At 39.7% G+C, this 13,877-nt stretch overlaps 1 protein-coding gene across 1 annotated transcript in view; it reads right to left on the bottom strand.

Annotated features, from left to right (window-relative positions):
- Positions 1-13,877, bottom strand: part of LOC144050785 (protein kinase C-binding protein NELL1-like) — a 162,999-nt gene that overhangs the window by 107,953 nt on the left and 41,169 nt on the right. Inside the window, exon 5 of the mRNA XM_077564368.1 lies at positions 311-407. Within this exon, the coding sequence (XP_077420494.1) occupies positions 311-407 (97 nt within the window). The remainder of the gene's footprint in view (positions 1-310; positions 408-13,877) is intronic.

Raw genomic sequence — 13,877 nt, 5'->3', positions numbered from 1 at the left:
CATATCTTTGACAATCTGTCATGTCCTCTGCCTGCCCCGAGCACAGGCAGTGGGCTGGGAAAATGAGCAGTGATTAAAAATCGACATTGTAATGAGCTTGGGAATAAGAGTTTCAAAGCGCACGCTGAGCTGTATGCAGCTATTCTCTAAGCCCCTCGCTACTTCTTCTTGTGTCTTCTACCAGGCTCCCCTTCCACTTACAAGCCCAGTGCAAATCTGCCCAATTATCCCAGGCAACTTGAAATGTGAAGCGCGTTAAGGCACGCGAGGGAATTGCGTGACGGCGTATGCGTCTTTTTCAGAGTCTCACCTTGAATAGGCCGTGCTTGTGGCTGTGCTGGCCCAGCCAAACTCCACTTCCTGGTGTGAGTTCCATCTGAGGAGGGTCTATAACTCGCTCATAAATCCTGTCAAGACACACACACACACACAAAATTACTGGGAATTCCCGTCAGTAACAACCAGTATAATACACCCTTGCTGTAAAATAATACAGTCCCCCGTTTTGCTGGCGTCATTTATTACACTGAATTTCAAATTGCTACTGCCACCTGTGGCTGAAGAATGGAACTGCACACAGCCTCCTTCACGTCCACAATGCACACGTGATGTCAGGTTCACAGATTTGAGGGTGGGAAATTCAAACCCGAATCTAGTCTGAAAACTGTTGGCCCGAGACTTGCAGGAGAACCCATTGTGAACAGCTGAGGTGTTAATGTACTAATTAGAAGAGTCATAAATGGTCGAATAAAAAGGCTACTGTCAAATTATAATTTGGGGCAAATTGTTACATAAAGCAGTTTTAAAGGAATACTTGAGTAATTGAGCTATTTTCAGCAGTAAAAAGTTAATATTTTGTCCAGAATGAATTTGATAACTTCATTATTTTTCATGTAGAATTAATACCTTTAGAGAAGTTTCCCCACTTGAAGATCACCTGTTTTCTGGGTTTGGTCAGCAAACTGAGCCATGATTGGTCCTTACCTAATTCCTCAGCACAGGTGATGCCATCTCCAGTCGACAGCAAGTGGAAACCTAGTTTTTAAAGGTATTAATTGTATACAAAAAAATAATGTAGTAGGATAAAAATACTAACTTTTTATTGCTGAAAATGGCTCAAGATGAGTCAAGTGTCCCCTTTAGTGGTTCCTAGATCGTTTTGAGCCTAAATGACATCCGTTTCTTTGATTTGGCTCTAGTTTAGTTTGAGAGAAATCTGTTAATGAATTGAGAATTCATTAAATTGTATTTGATCATTCAGATGGTGACTTTGTTGGCGTTTCCCTCCTCTTGCTTCACGGGAAGCAGAGAGTTGAGCGCAGCTACTACTCTCCTCAAGCATGACAGCTGGGATTCGTCCCCCCCACACTTTCCAAACGGCGTATTGATATCTGGACATGAGACGGAGTCTGGATTAACCAAGATTACTGACAGATACAAACAGGCTTTGGTATTATCAAGACAAATACCCTCGACAACAACACCTTTTTATCCTGACTGAGTCGGGCTTTAAGAGGTGTAGGCTGGCGCGTTCCAATGGGCCTTGGAAGGGATATCAAATAACCATTTGTCACAGAAAAAGCCCATGGTGAGACACTCATAGTGGTACGGCATAACTTGGGCTGTTCACACAGCAGCTCAATTCCCTTTTTTTTTTTTTTGTTTTGCCAAAATGTGACATGCATCGGATTTTATTAATGCAGTGTGAACAAGACAATTCAGATGTTTTCAAATCCAACCTGGCCCTCTTTTGTATGTAGATATAAATCACATCTGTGGAACATGTAATGTTTGTCAGTTAATATATGCACATCACTTCTTAAATACTATATCGTTTTAAATTTCATGATTAGTGGTGTATGTGTTTTTTTTAATTCTGTTTAATTCTATTGTGAAAGATGGCTGCTACAATTAATAAATGCCAAGATGAATGATCACCTTGATACGCAACACATCCACATTCATGTGTGTTGCAGCAGGGAGACTAAATACCTCCCTGCGGCCAACCAGGTTCTAGCAGTTCATTCATCATTTTTGTTTTGTATTCTTTTTACTGCTTATTTTTTGGGGGCCTAGTTGTCTCCTCTCAACAATTTTTAATCCACTATTCAACATATTTCTACTAAATACCCATTTAAATGTAACCAGCAAATGTTCGACTGTGGCTAAAACGCCTCTTGTGAATTTAGCTGCTCAGCTTCTTGTTCGAGACAGCAAGATAGTAAAGTTGTGCATTCAAATATTTCCCTGTAAAGGTTAGAGCACATTTTAGGTTTTATCCTCACATTTCATCTGAATGCCAAAAACTTTGTGAGAATAGTTGTAGTAGTGTTACAGCGGCAATAAATGAAACAATAAGGTTAAGTTAATCCACTGCTTCTAACGGCAAACAAAAGCAACACCCTTTACACCAACTTTTAATTCTTTACAATCTTAATCTTTAAAAAAAAAACTCAAGAACTTGTTTTAATTGCTTGTAAACAAATAGTCGGGTGTTTGGAATGCCTGCCTATCCGATATCCGGAAAACATTTTCTTTCAAAGTCCCTTTCAAAGCACAATTAAACACTAAAATCAGGATAAAAACAAATTACAAACACAAAAAAGTCAGTTCAGTTGGTGGTAAATTCCAGATGGGGGAAGCAGCGCACCTGAATTTCCTGCACTCCACGATGGTCACACAGGTAGGACGGGACAGTCAGGTGGAGAAAAGATTATTTTAGGAGAATTATGTACAGCCTTCAAAGCAAGCAGGAGGATTTGTGAATGTATAGTACTGGAAATTTAACTGTCAGCCTGTGGAACTGTTTTAGGACTGAGGCGATATGGCGGGAGTAGGTGGTTCTTGTTATGTCTCAAGCGGATGAATTCAGGCCGATCGAGGAGTTAAGTGGGGGGATTTGTGTGTGAGACCAAAAAGATTTGACGTGCAATAAATGATCCCGGAGGTGACGAGGCTACCAGCAAGGATGGTAATGGAAGAGCGGGTGAAGGAAGGATAAAGTTAGTTTATGCAGTACAGTAATGGAAGTATGATCGAAATAATAAGGTGTTGCCAAGGATGACACCCTTTGATGTAAAAGCGGTGACCGGGGAGCTGGGATTTTTTCCCAGGAAAGCTCAGTATTGTTCATTCGATTTGACATCATCATTGCTCTCCTTTTTTTTATTTAAAAAAAATAAAATAAAAAAAAATGTTGATATTTCTGATGGGAATGGGAATGTGATGAAGAGGAAGGGGCCTGGAGCTGTGCCCTGGGGCACACCTATAGTAACAGCGGACAGGTGGCAGGTGAATGGTTTAAATTGAACTGAGCTGAGCTAAAAGGTCAAATTTAAACCAGAACTATGAACTATACTTAAACTATGAAGGGAACTATCATTGCTCTCCTTTTTTTTTTTTTTTAAATAATAATAATAAAAAAATAAAAAAAAATGTTGATATTTCTGATGGGAATGAGAATGTGATGAAGAGGAAGGGGCCTGGAGCTGTGCCCTGGGGCACACCTATAGTAACAGCGGACAGGTGGCAGGTGAATGGTTTAAATTGAACTGAGCTGAGCTAAAAGGTCAAATTTAAACCAGAACTATGAACTATACTTAAACTATGAAGGGAACTATCATTGCTCTCCTTTTTTTTTTTTAAATAATAATAATAAAAAAAATGTTGATATTTCTGATGGGAATGAGAATGTGATGAAGAGGAAGGGGCCTGGAGCTGTGCCCTGGGGCACACCTATAGTAACAGCGGACAGGTGGCAGGTGAATGGTTTAAATTGAACTGAGCTGAGCTAAAAGGTCAGATTTAAACCAGAACTATGAACTATACTTAAACTATGAAGGGAACTATCATTGCTCTCCTTTTTTTTTTTTAAATAATAATAATAAAAAAAATAAAAAAAATGTTGATATTTCTGATGGGAATGAGAATGTGATGAAGAGGAAGGGGCCTGGAGCTGTGCCCTGGGGCACACCTATAGTAACAGCGGACAGGTGGCAGGTGAATGGTTTAAATTGAACTGAGCTGAGCTAAAAGGTCAGATTTAAACCAGAACTATGAACTATACTTAAACTATGAAGGGAACTATCATTGCTCTCCTTTTTTTTTTTTTAAATAATAATAATAAAAAAAATGTTGATATTTCTGATGGGAATGAGAATGTGATGAAGAGGAAGGGGCCTGGAGCTGTGCCCTGGGTCACACCTATAGTAACAGCGGACAGGTGGCAGGTGAATGGTTTAAATTGAACTGAGCTGAGCTAAAAGGTCAGATTTAAACCAGAACTATGAACTATACTTAAACTATGAAGGGAACTATCATTGCTCTCCTTTTTTTTTTTTTTAATAATAATAATAAAAAAAAAAAAAAATGTTGATATTTCTGATGGGAATGAGAATGTGATGAAGAGTAAGGGGCCTGGAGCTGTGCCCTGGGGCACACCTATAGTAACAGCGGACAGGTGGCAGGTGAATGGTTTAAAATGAACTGAGCTGAGCTAAAAGGTCAGATTTAAACCAGAACTATGAACTATACTTAAACTATGAGGGGGAAAGATGCATGATTTGTCCCCTTAAAAAATAATTACAAGTAACACATCAACATGAAATAATGATGTGAAAGCCAGACGGGTTCACCAAATCCACACAAAAGTGCCGTTAGTTGGCTCAATAGCATGCATTAGCCGTTGTGCTGGGGGAAATTGATGCAGAGTGTATGCGTTTAAATGAAAACATTCATATGCCTCTGGACATCGGTTAAAATGTTGCCCTGACGAGCACAAGCATGGGCCAAAGTTGCGTAGGCTGTTTTTTTTTTTCATCATCATAAAAACACTCATCCATGGAGGACTGTGGACATCACCTCCATCAGATAAATCACAAAAACCTCTTTCATTGCTGTGGGGGGGGGGGGGGGGGGTGTTTCAAAAACAGAATAGAGGACAAAAAGTACAAAGTGTAAGCCAGAAAGGTCAACAGTGCAGGTAATTGCCCATAATAGCTCCATAAAAAATTCCTCCGTATAGAGTAAATCACGAGTACGTTTATGCTTTCACCTCAAGCGTGTTATTAAGCTCAGTTAAACTGTATTCTTGTTTAACATTGAGTAAAATCCTCACTGTCGAAAATCTGGGGGGGGCTGCTAATCCCACGCTAAACAGCTCAGACACCAGCTCTGTCAGCTTTAAGTTCAATGTGTGTGTGTGTGTGTGTGTGTGTGTGTGTGTGTGTGTGTGTGTGTGCGTGTGTGTGTGTGTGTGTGTGTGTGTGTTTGTCTTGCAACCGTTCTCACAATCTCTCAAAATAAAACCGCAGGCAGCTTATGCACGCTATCAGAATGTATGATAAATAGATTTAGTAAGTAAGTAAACACAATTTGGAGTCGAGGAACCTGGTATGTGATACCTTAGTGCAATATGCATTTTGAAGCTTTAAATGCTTAAGTGCATGATGCTTATCCTACAAAATCGGATTATCGGTGATGAAAAATGAAATAATGAACAATCACCTCAGAGATGATCACACTTGGTGCTATGAACCTGATAACAGTATAGCGAGTTTGCAAATTGAAAAGTACATTGAAATTCAATTATAGTGGTACCTGGGTGCTTCAACACCCAAAAGGTAAATTTGTACAATTTTGTACAATTTGTGCCTTGACCAAATTGTTGGAGCAAAAGAAGCAGTAATCCATTTTCGATTCTGCTTGTTCCTTATTAGGGTTCGTGCGAGCAGTAGCCAATCCCAGCTGACTTTAGGCAAGAGGCCAGGCAACGTCCGTGATTGGGCAAGGTCTGAACTCTAGACAACTAACCATTCACACTCACATTCAAACCAAAATTGAGCTAGAGCAACATTTTTATTCTTATTTTTTAATGACCAAAGGACACTAGTTAGGTATCATGCTTTGAGTGTTTTACTGTTTGTGATATTTGACAAAAGAGGCATTGGGTGTGGATATGCGGTGATGCATTCGCTTCTTTGCTAGCCGCTAGCAAGCTGTAAAAAGAAACCCCGTAACAATAACTTTACAGCATGCTACCCGTTTGAGCGTCAAAAGAACTTCTCTTTGCCATAATCTGAGCAACAGTCAAGTCAATGAATTGTTAATTACGTTTGAGTTTCCACCACGCCAATCAACGTACCTTTTGAAAAGCAAATTACCTTTTTAAGCAACATCATCTATTTTACTAGCTCATTGTCTTATTCAAACTACGGCGATAGAGAAGGCTAACATCATCATTCAAGCCACTTTACTCTGTTTTCTCAATTGCTCTACCATAGAAAAAGCTAAATTGCCACTTGGAAATGCTGTGACATAGTGAAAATGTCTCTTAACATTTTTTTTTAATGCGTCAAATACTTGATAACACACAACTGCTAATTTTCAACGACCCTGATTGTATCATCAATTATGTATTGTGTGGATGAGTACATTTATGCCATCTATGTATTTATGCCAGTTGTTTGCTTTGTGATAGCGTCTCTAAAGTCTCTAAATATTGCGGACTCAAAGTTGTTGTAGCGGTCTGGAAAAGCCGTCACTGCGTGAAGAATGTAGAGGTCAGGTGATTTTTATTCTATTTTGTCTCCCCCTAACCTTTCCGTCTTCACTCCCTTAAACCCCCCCCCCCACACCCCCCACACTCCTGTCAGCAGCTAAGTTGCAGTGAAGGTTTTCACAGAGGAAACATTGGAGCACTGTGATGCCAATTAAAATAGCAATGTGCTAAGGGGCATGTTTGCATTGTCTGACGTTACCAGCAGCACACATCAACGGCTAATTACAGCGGATGTTCACCAGTCGACATACTGTACAGTGTGATTAACAATGCTCTTTTATCACCCTGGTGCAGGTTTCAGTGAGAAACAGATCATGCTGACAACCACAATACTGGGAATGAGAAAACATTTCACCAACAATGTTGGTGAAAAGTTTTCTTTCTCAGGTTTAGCACATTTTAATTACACTCCTCCCATCGCTTTTAGCATTAGCGCTAGGCTAGCGATGTTTTGAAAACGAAGCATGCTTTGTATTTAAATATACAGTGGCTGTAATTCTTATCGTTGTGTGTTTGGTTTTACAGTGAACTCCAACTGAGGTGTCATTAAACAGCTTGAAGGACACTGAGGGACAACAGAAGAATCAGAATAACACACGTTACACACTTGCTATTTGCTAATGCTACGCAAGCAAAATGGTGCATTCACGATACTTCACAGCATCGGAAATTGCGTTTTTCTTCGACGATAATGTTCTAAGGGGAAAATAATCTACCATTTAGCCCAATTGGCCGATGTTTGAAGGCCAATAACCGGCTGATTATAATCGGTGGCCGATTAATTACTAATTTCTCCGTGAGATTAGCTGTGTGGCCCAGGTTTGCCCGCTCGGAAAATGTTGATCAATAGTCGATTTCAAGAAATGCAACATAACTGTGGAGCAGAAGCAGAAGCAGACATAACACTCCATTCAACAAAATAGGGCAGCTCTGTCCCACTTTTACACATCTTCTCTTGACCTTTATCAGTGTTTGTGTGTGCTTGAAAGTGACCTACATCTCAAGGCAGGAAGGTAAATGTCTTGGTCATCATTCGTGAGACAGTTTAAGACAGGAGCAATGCAGAGATTTGATATGTGCTGCATAATGGTCAAGTGGAACAATGAATGCAGCATTTGGTGGAGACGATGCTATTAGATTAGTGTTTTATGCAGCCTTCTTAAATTAATAGAAATGCAGGCATTGTGTTTATATTGTGGCGGTCAAATTTGATTGCATTAAGTCTTAAACCACAAAATGTCATGAATACCGGGGCAGCGGTTCAATCACCAATCTTTTCTGCACTAAAGACAGCTTTTACGTAAAGACTGCTGAAGTGGCGGCATAGTGACCCATTCTCATTATTTATTTATTTTTTTCTGGAGAGCTCAGTATTGTTCATTCGGTAATTTTACCGATTTGACATGTCATCATCATTGCTCTCCTTTTTTAAAAATTTTTATATATATAAATATATTTTTTGTATATATATATTTTTTGTATGTGGGTGAATATGTGTTCGCATTCCACACGTTTACTTTTTTTTTTTTTTTTTCCTGGAGAGCTCAGTATTGTTCATTCGGTAATTTTACCGATTTGACATGTCATCATCATTGCTCTCCTTTTTTTTTTTATATATATATATATATATATATATATATATATATATATATATTTTGTATTTATTTATTTATTTTTGTATGTGGGTGAATAAGTGTATGTGCGTATTCATTAGTTCACCTAAAACCTATAAAAAAAAATCCCATACCGTTCCCCTAAACCGAACACTAGTGACACATAGTGACCCATTCTCAAACAGCCTCTCTGATCTTGAGAAACTGTATTAATTGCAGAGATTTTCCGTCTCCGCACGAGAATTGATATCGTGTCCGTCTCGCTGACCTGGAAACCACTGCATCCTTCAAACGGATCTACTCAGTAACACCTTTGTCAAGTCTGCTTAATGTACAATTTTATATTTGACTTTTACGTAGCTCAAGCTAACCGTTGCTCTTCCGCTTATTGCCAAAATGTGACATGTCAGATATGCCACCACTGAACAGGACAGTCAAATACTAATGAAAAAAAAAAAGGGTAGTTGTGGGTCGCCATTTGCAGTGGTGTAGATTTGCATAGACTGTGAGACATTTCTCGTAACGACTAAATCCTGGATCTTGGAAAAGCTAGCTGTACCTCAGGGTGTTTGTGGCTACACTGTCCATCCGTCATTATTGTACAACAGGGCAGCAGATGCACTAAATATTGCCTGTGTTGTTTCAGGATATTATGTAGAAACACAAACAGCTGCCAGTAAAACCCGAGTTGAAATATCTTACCAGCTGCCTGTTTTTATGCGTTACTCCTGACAGTCGTAACACAGTGAGTTTGTGAACATGCCCAAGGCCACCTGTGCCATTACCATCCAGCATCCATATGCTCTCTCGCACCGAACCTTGGGGTATATTTAACGTAAAAGCATCCACTTCAATTTCCAGAGTGTTCCTTTTCTTTCTTCGCTAATGACAAGATCCGATCACGTCTAGCAAAGACATTACAATCAATATAATTATTACAATATTACTATTGACACCTAGCATGAGGTTGGAGGAAGGGCCAAGCTCACAAACTCTCTTTTAGTTCATCCCAAAGGTTTTTATGGGTCGCGGTTTTAAGGTCATGCTTCAACATTAACCCTGGAGAACCCACGGGGTCAAATTTGGCCCCTATAAATTCTGCTACTCAAATAACAAATACTTTTTTTTTCCTTTTTTTTTTTTTTTTTTACAAATTTAACTTCAAAAGTCCAGAGTGCCACTTATGACCCCTGCACGGGGCCATCTAGTGGATGAATATTGCACATCATTACATGAGCCAGAGTGGTGGTGACAAGATGGCTGGCAACAAACATGTTTTGTTGAGCTGGAAATCAATCCAAACAAAACCATCTTCTCAGCAAACCATCAGATGGTAAAATTGTTTTTTTTTTGTTAATCTATTTCATATCATGTTGCAGAATGCCTAGGAGTATGTTTTATATATATATTTTGATAAATTAGCAACTCTGCGCTAGTTAAAAAAAAAGGGTTAAAATTGAAAAAACATATATTTTGGTGTTCAGTGAACTTATAGCAGTTATTTAATGTATAATTCATAATTTTCCAAAGAAGAAAAGGGGTTCTTGGGTTCTCCACGGTTAAAGTCACTTCCATACATTATTTGGTCAGAAGAATAATGCATCATTACGAAATACACAACAAGTGAAGGCATAATTATATCGTGAGCAACAATCGCCACATCCGACAAACCAACTCTTTTCATAACAAAATGTAGAGGCAAACAAATTTTGCGAGGCAAAAAAAACGAATCTCAGCACTTATGCCAAAGCCTTGCGGGCTTCGGGTTTACGCATCAACATGCACAAGGGTGCTCATTATTCAGCCACTGGCTTCCAAACGGTTTGTGAAGTCATCCTCATTCACCCACTTTAGTCGGCGTAAAGAAAATGTGCACTTTCATCATCCCGAATAAACCGACCCTGCGCAGTGAAGCGCTAGCAATTCAAATGGAGAAAGTGAAAAACAGAATAATATGACATGCAAATCCTTTTCAAGCTGCATTCAATTAAATACACTACAAAGACAAAGTGTTTAATGTTCGAACTGATCAATATTATGCAAATTGTTGTATTCTGTTTTTATTTACATTTTATCTACGCAATGTCCCAACTTCAATGGGCTTTATAGACTAAACTGTAAAAAATAAATAAATTTAAAAAAAGCTGTATGGGTAACAAGGTCGACATTAATCGCTTAATACTGTACAACAAATATGGGGGGGGGGGTAGCCTTTGGCTCTGAATATGCAATGAAAACTTGAGCAAAGTTGTCAAACTTTTTAAATGAAATATACGAGACCGCAAAGTTTTCATAGGAACCTCATGATGTTGCGTTGCGGAGAGGAAATGAGGTTGCACTGGTGTACTTTTCTGTTCGCATCTTTTTAGGCGACATCTAAAGTATTATAAATTCAGACTCTGTCATTGCGGCGCTAAAAATCGAAAAGCGTCGCAGATCTCAAAAGGGCATCTGTCAGTCTCTCTCATGCTTCCACTTCTAAGTGTCGCGAAGAGAATGAACTGAACTGTACCGTCACCGCCCCAATTACAATTCTGTGGTAAAATACACAAGCTCGCTGATCTGAGATTGAAGTCGCTGCTCACCAGCTACGTAAATCCACTACACGGAATTAAAACACCTACAATTCCCAAGTGGGTGATATTTTTTTGGGAGGTCCTTGCAACAAATTAAAAGTATTTAAAAAAAATAATAAAGAAAGAAAAACAGGGCGCTAAAGTAAACCGCAAAGAAAAGGCAACTGGAGTCTGAAAGTAGAGCAAATGCAATACGATAGCAGATGTATCATGTTTAATGGATAAAATGACCCAAATTCCGTGACTTGTTGCCGAGGACAAGATTGCTTTTTACTTGCGCTATGCAGATGAAGATGGATCCCAATCGGCCAGTCGCACCAAGTCCCTAAAGGAACAGCGTGCTTGCTTCCTATCTCTACTTACCTTATTATGACCTTCTCTGCTATTAGATATTCTGTCCTTTTCTGGCGATACTCAAATGGGCTCGACACATTGGAGGCGGCAAACGACAACAAAATACGTCATTCCAGTATGAAGATCCATCCATTTCATATTATTCCATCCATCCGCTTTTCCTCACAAGGGTCGCGGGGCGGGGGGCGGGCGCTGGAGCCTAGCCCAGCCCTGAACTGGTTGCCAGCCAATCGCAGGGCACACAGAGACGAACAACCATCCACACTCACAATCACACCTATGGACAATTTGGAGTGTCCAATCAACCTGCCATGCATGTCTTTGGAATGTGGGAGGAAACCGGAGTACCCGGAGAAAACCCACGCAAGCACGGGGAGAACACGCAAACTCCACCCAGGAAGGCCGAAGCCCGGACTCGATCTCACGTCCTCTGCACTGGGAGGCGGACGTGCTAACCAGTCAACCACCGTGCTGCCCATTTCATAATAATAATAATAATAATAATAATAATAATAATAATATTATTATTATTATTATTATTATTATTATTAACTTTTTAAAAACTCTCACCGGCCTATTTGTTGTCACGTAAATGATTGCGTGAAGTATCGTACAAAACGATAGTTTTAAAAAAAATAAATAGATAAAAAATTATAAACGCTGCTAAAATGATCGAATCCATTTTGACGGATGTGTAGCATTTCCTGCGTCCATTGGCTCATCAATGAAACCTTCGCTGATTGGTTGAAGCCCCGGAAGTCAGCGCCAAAAGTTGAACGTGTTTTAACTTTCTAGTATCGCTTTCACGGGCCTACGCGTGCACATCCACGTGCACGCACGCAATTTTACACATGCAGGAATGCCGCGTGTCGCCGAGGGGGGGACGATTTTCGCCTTGTCGCCCTGCTTCCATAGGAAATGAATTGAGAGCGAGCGACGTCGCCTCCCGTGTGCCGAGCCCATAACAATGGCATTATTTTCTATTTGGATGAAAAAAAACAACAACAACAAGGATGGAAAGCCTTGTAGGGTGCTTATTTATGTATCCACGTGTCCCCCGAGTCTCCTTGTCACACCTCCTTCTCCTATGCCACATCACCAGCAGGGACCCCACGTGTGGGCGTCTGCCTGGAGTAGGTGGCTTGGCGCTCTTAATGACACACTCCGTCACACCTAACACGAGGTAACAGACAAACAACCCCCCCCCCCCCCGCACACAAACTATAGTGGAGAAGCTCAGACCAACAAAGTAATTGGAGCAGCAGGCTGATATAAGCTTAGCAACGCTAATGATAGCTGAAAGCTGACTGAGTGTCCGTCTCGTGGATTGCGACCCGGGCATGAGCGGCCCCGCATTTGTCACACAACAACATCTTTGGGGTGGACTGATTCTGATGCCCGATCATTGGACGTTAAATAATGATGAAATCAAGGTAGAGCTAATGCAAAAAAAGAAAACAAACATATTTAAACCCCATTAAAAGTGGTTGTAGAATCTGGCAAATATTCACAATAGATTCAAAACAATGAAACAGAAGGAAGGAATATAGAGTCCCTCCAAAAGTATTGGAACGGCAAGGTTAATATCGTTGTTTTTTGTTGTGTATGAAAGATATTTGGGTTTTACATCAAAAGATGAATATCAGACAAAAATTCAGAATTCCATCCCTTTATGTTATGGTATGTGTTGAACTCCAGGACAGAACATCATCTGTTTGAAGCCGTCCACTTTTCGAGTGAGCAAAAGTGTTGGAACGGACATGATTAAATTATTTTAAAGTGAATAGTATTTAATACTTGGTGGCATAACCCTTACTTGCAATAACTTCATCAAACCTGCGACTAATTGACCTCACCAGACTGTTACATTTTAAATGTGCCGCCTCTTCAAGAGGTCAAATGCATGCTCTATTGCAGGGGTGTCAAACTCATATTAGCTCAGAGGCCGCATGGAGGAAAATATATTACCAAGTGGGCCAGATCGGTAAAAAAATGGTATATAACTTAAAAACAATTGCCATCCATTATACCAGGGATGTGATTTGACCAAAGTGAAATTATCTGAAAATTTAGCCGTGGGTCTGGGGGCCGCTGGCACCCAGCTAGGTCCAGGGCCCCGGAGCTCATGGGTTTTCCGTGTTTTTAAGTACTTTCAATGCACTCACATGACAAAGAAATAGACAAAACAACAGCATAAATTTTCAATGTATATTGAACTATCCCATATAAAATGGCAGTTTTAGTCAACTCAAAATCAGTCACATTCAAAAACATTGGACTGCCTTTGCTTTTAAAAACTATCACTGAGAATATCATCATATCTAACTAATGTGATTACTAAGTTAACACATAAATAATGTTGAAGAGTTCAAATTTCATGAACAAATAATTGTATCATGACCAAATGAAAAGTAACTCATATTAGAGCATACCACAAATGTCTTTGTTATAGCAGAAGATGTTATCTGTTGGAGTCATGTGCATACACAATGAACTACTAAAAAAAAAAAAAAAAAAAAAAAAAACGGATTTTTTTTTTTTGGGGGGGAGATAAAAAAAGCGGAATTCCGCGAATTAGCGGAAAAATCACATCCCTGTTATACGCAAACTTTCACTATTTGTGGGCCAGCCCTAAATTACGGAGCTCAACTGTAATTATATTGTTCCAAAAAATAACACAAATGCAAATGGCGCGCGGCAACACATTGCCTGAACGAGTTCCAGATGTGGTAAAAGTACCTGTTTTGCATATATATTGTTCCCAGGATGCATTGT

The sequence above is a fragment of the Vanacampus margaritifer genome, chromosome 4 (assembly GCF_051991255.1).
Source record: "Vanacampus margaritifer isolate UIUO_Vmar chromosome 4, RoL_Vmar_1.0, whole genome shotgun sequence".
Lineage (NCBI taxonomy): Eukaryota > Metazoa > Chordata > Actinopteri > Syngnathiformes > Syngnathidae > Vanacampus > Vanacampus margaritifer.
This window is presented reverse-complemented; position numbering and strand designations above follow the sequence as displayed.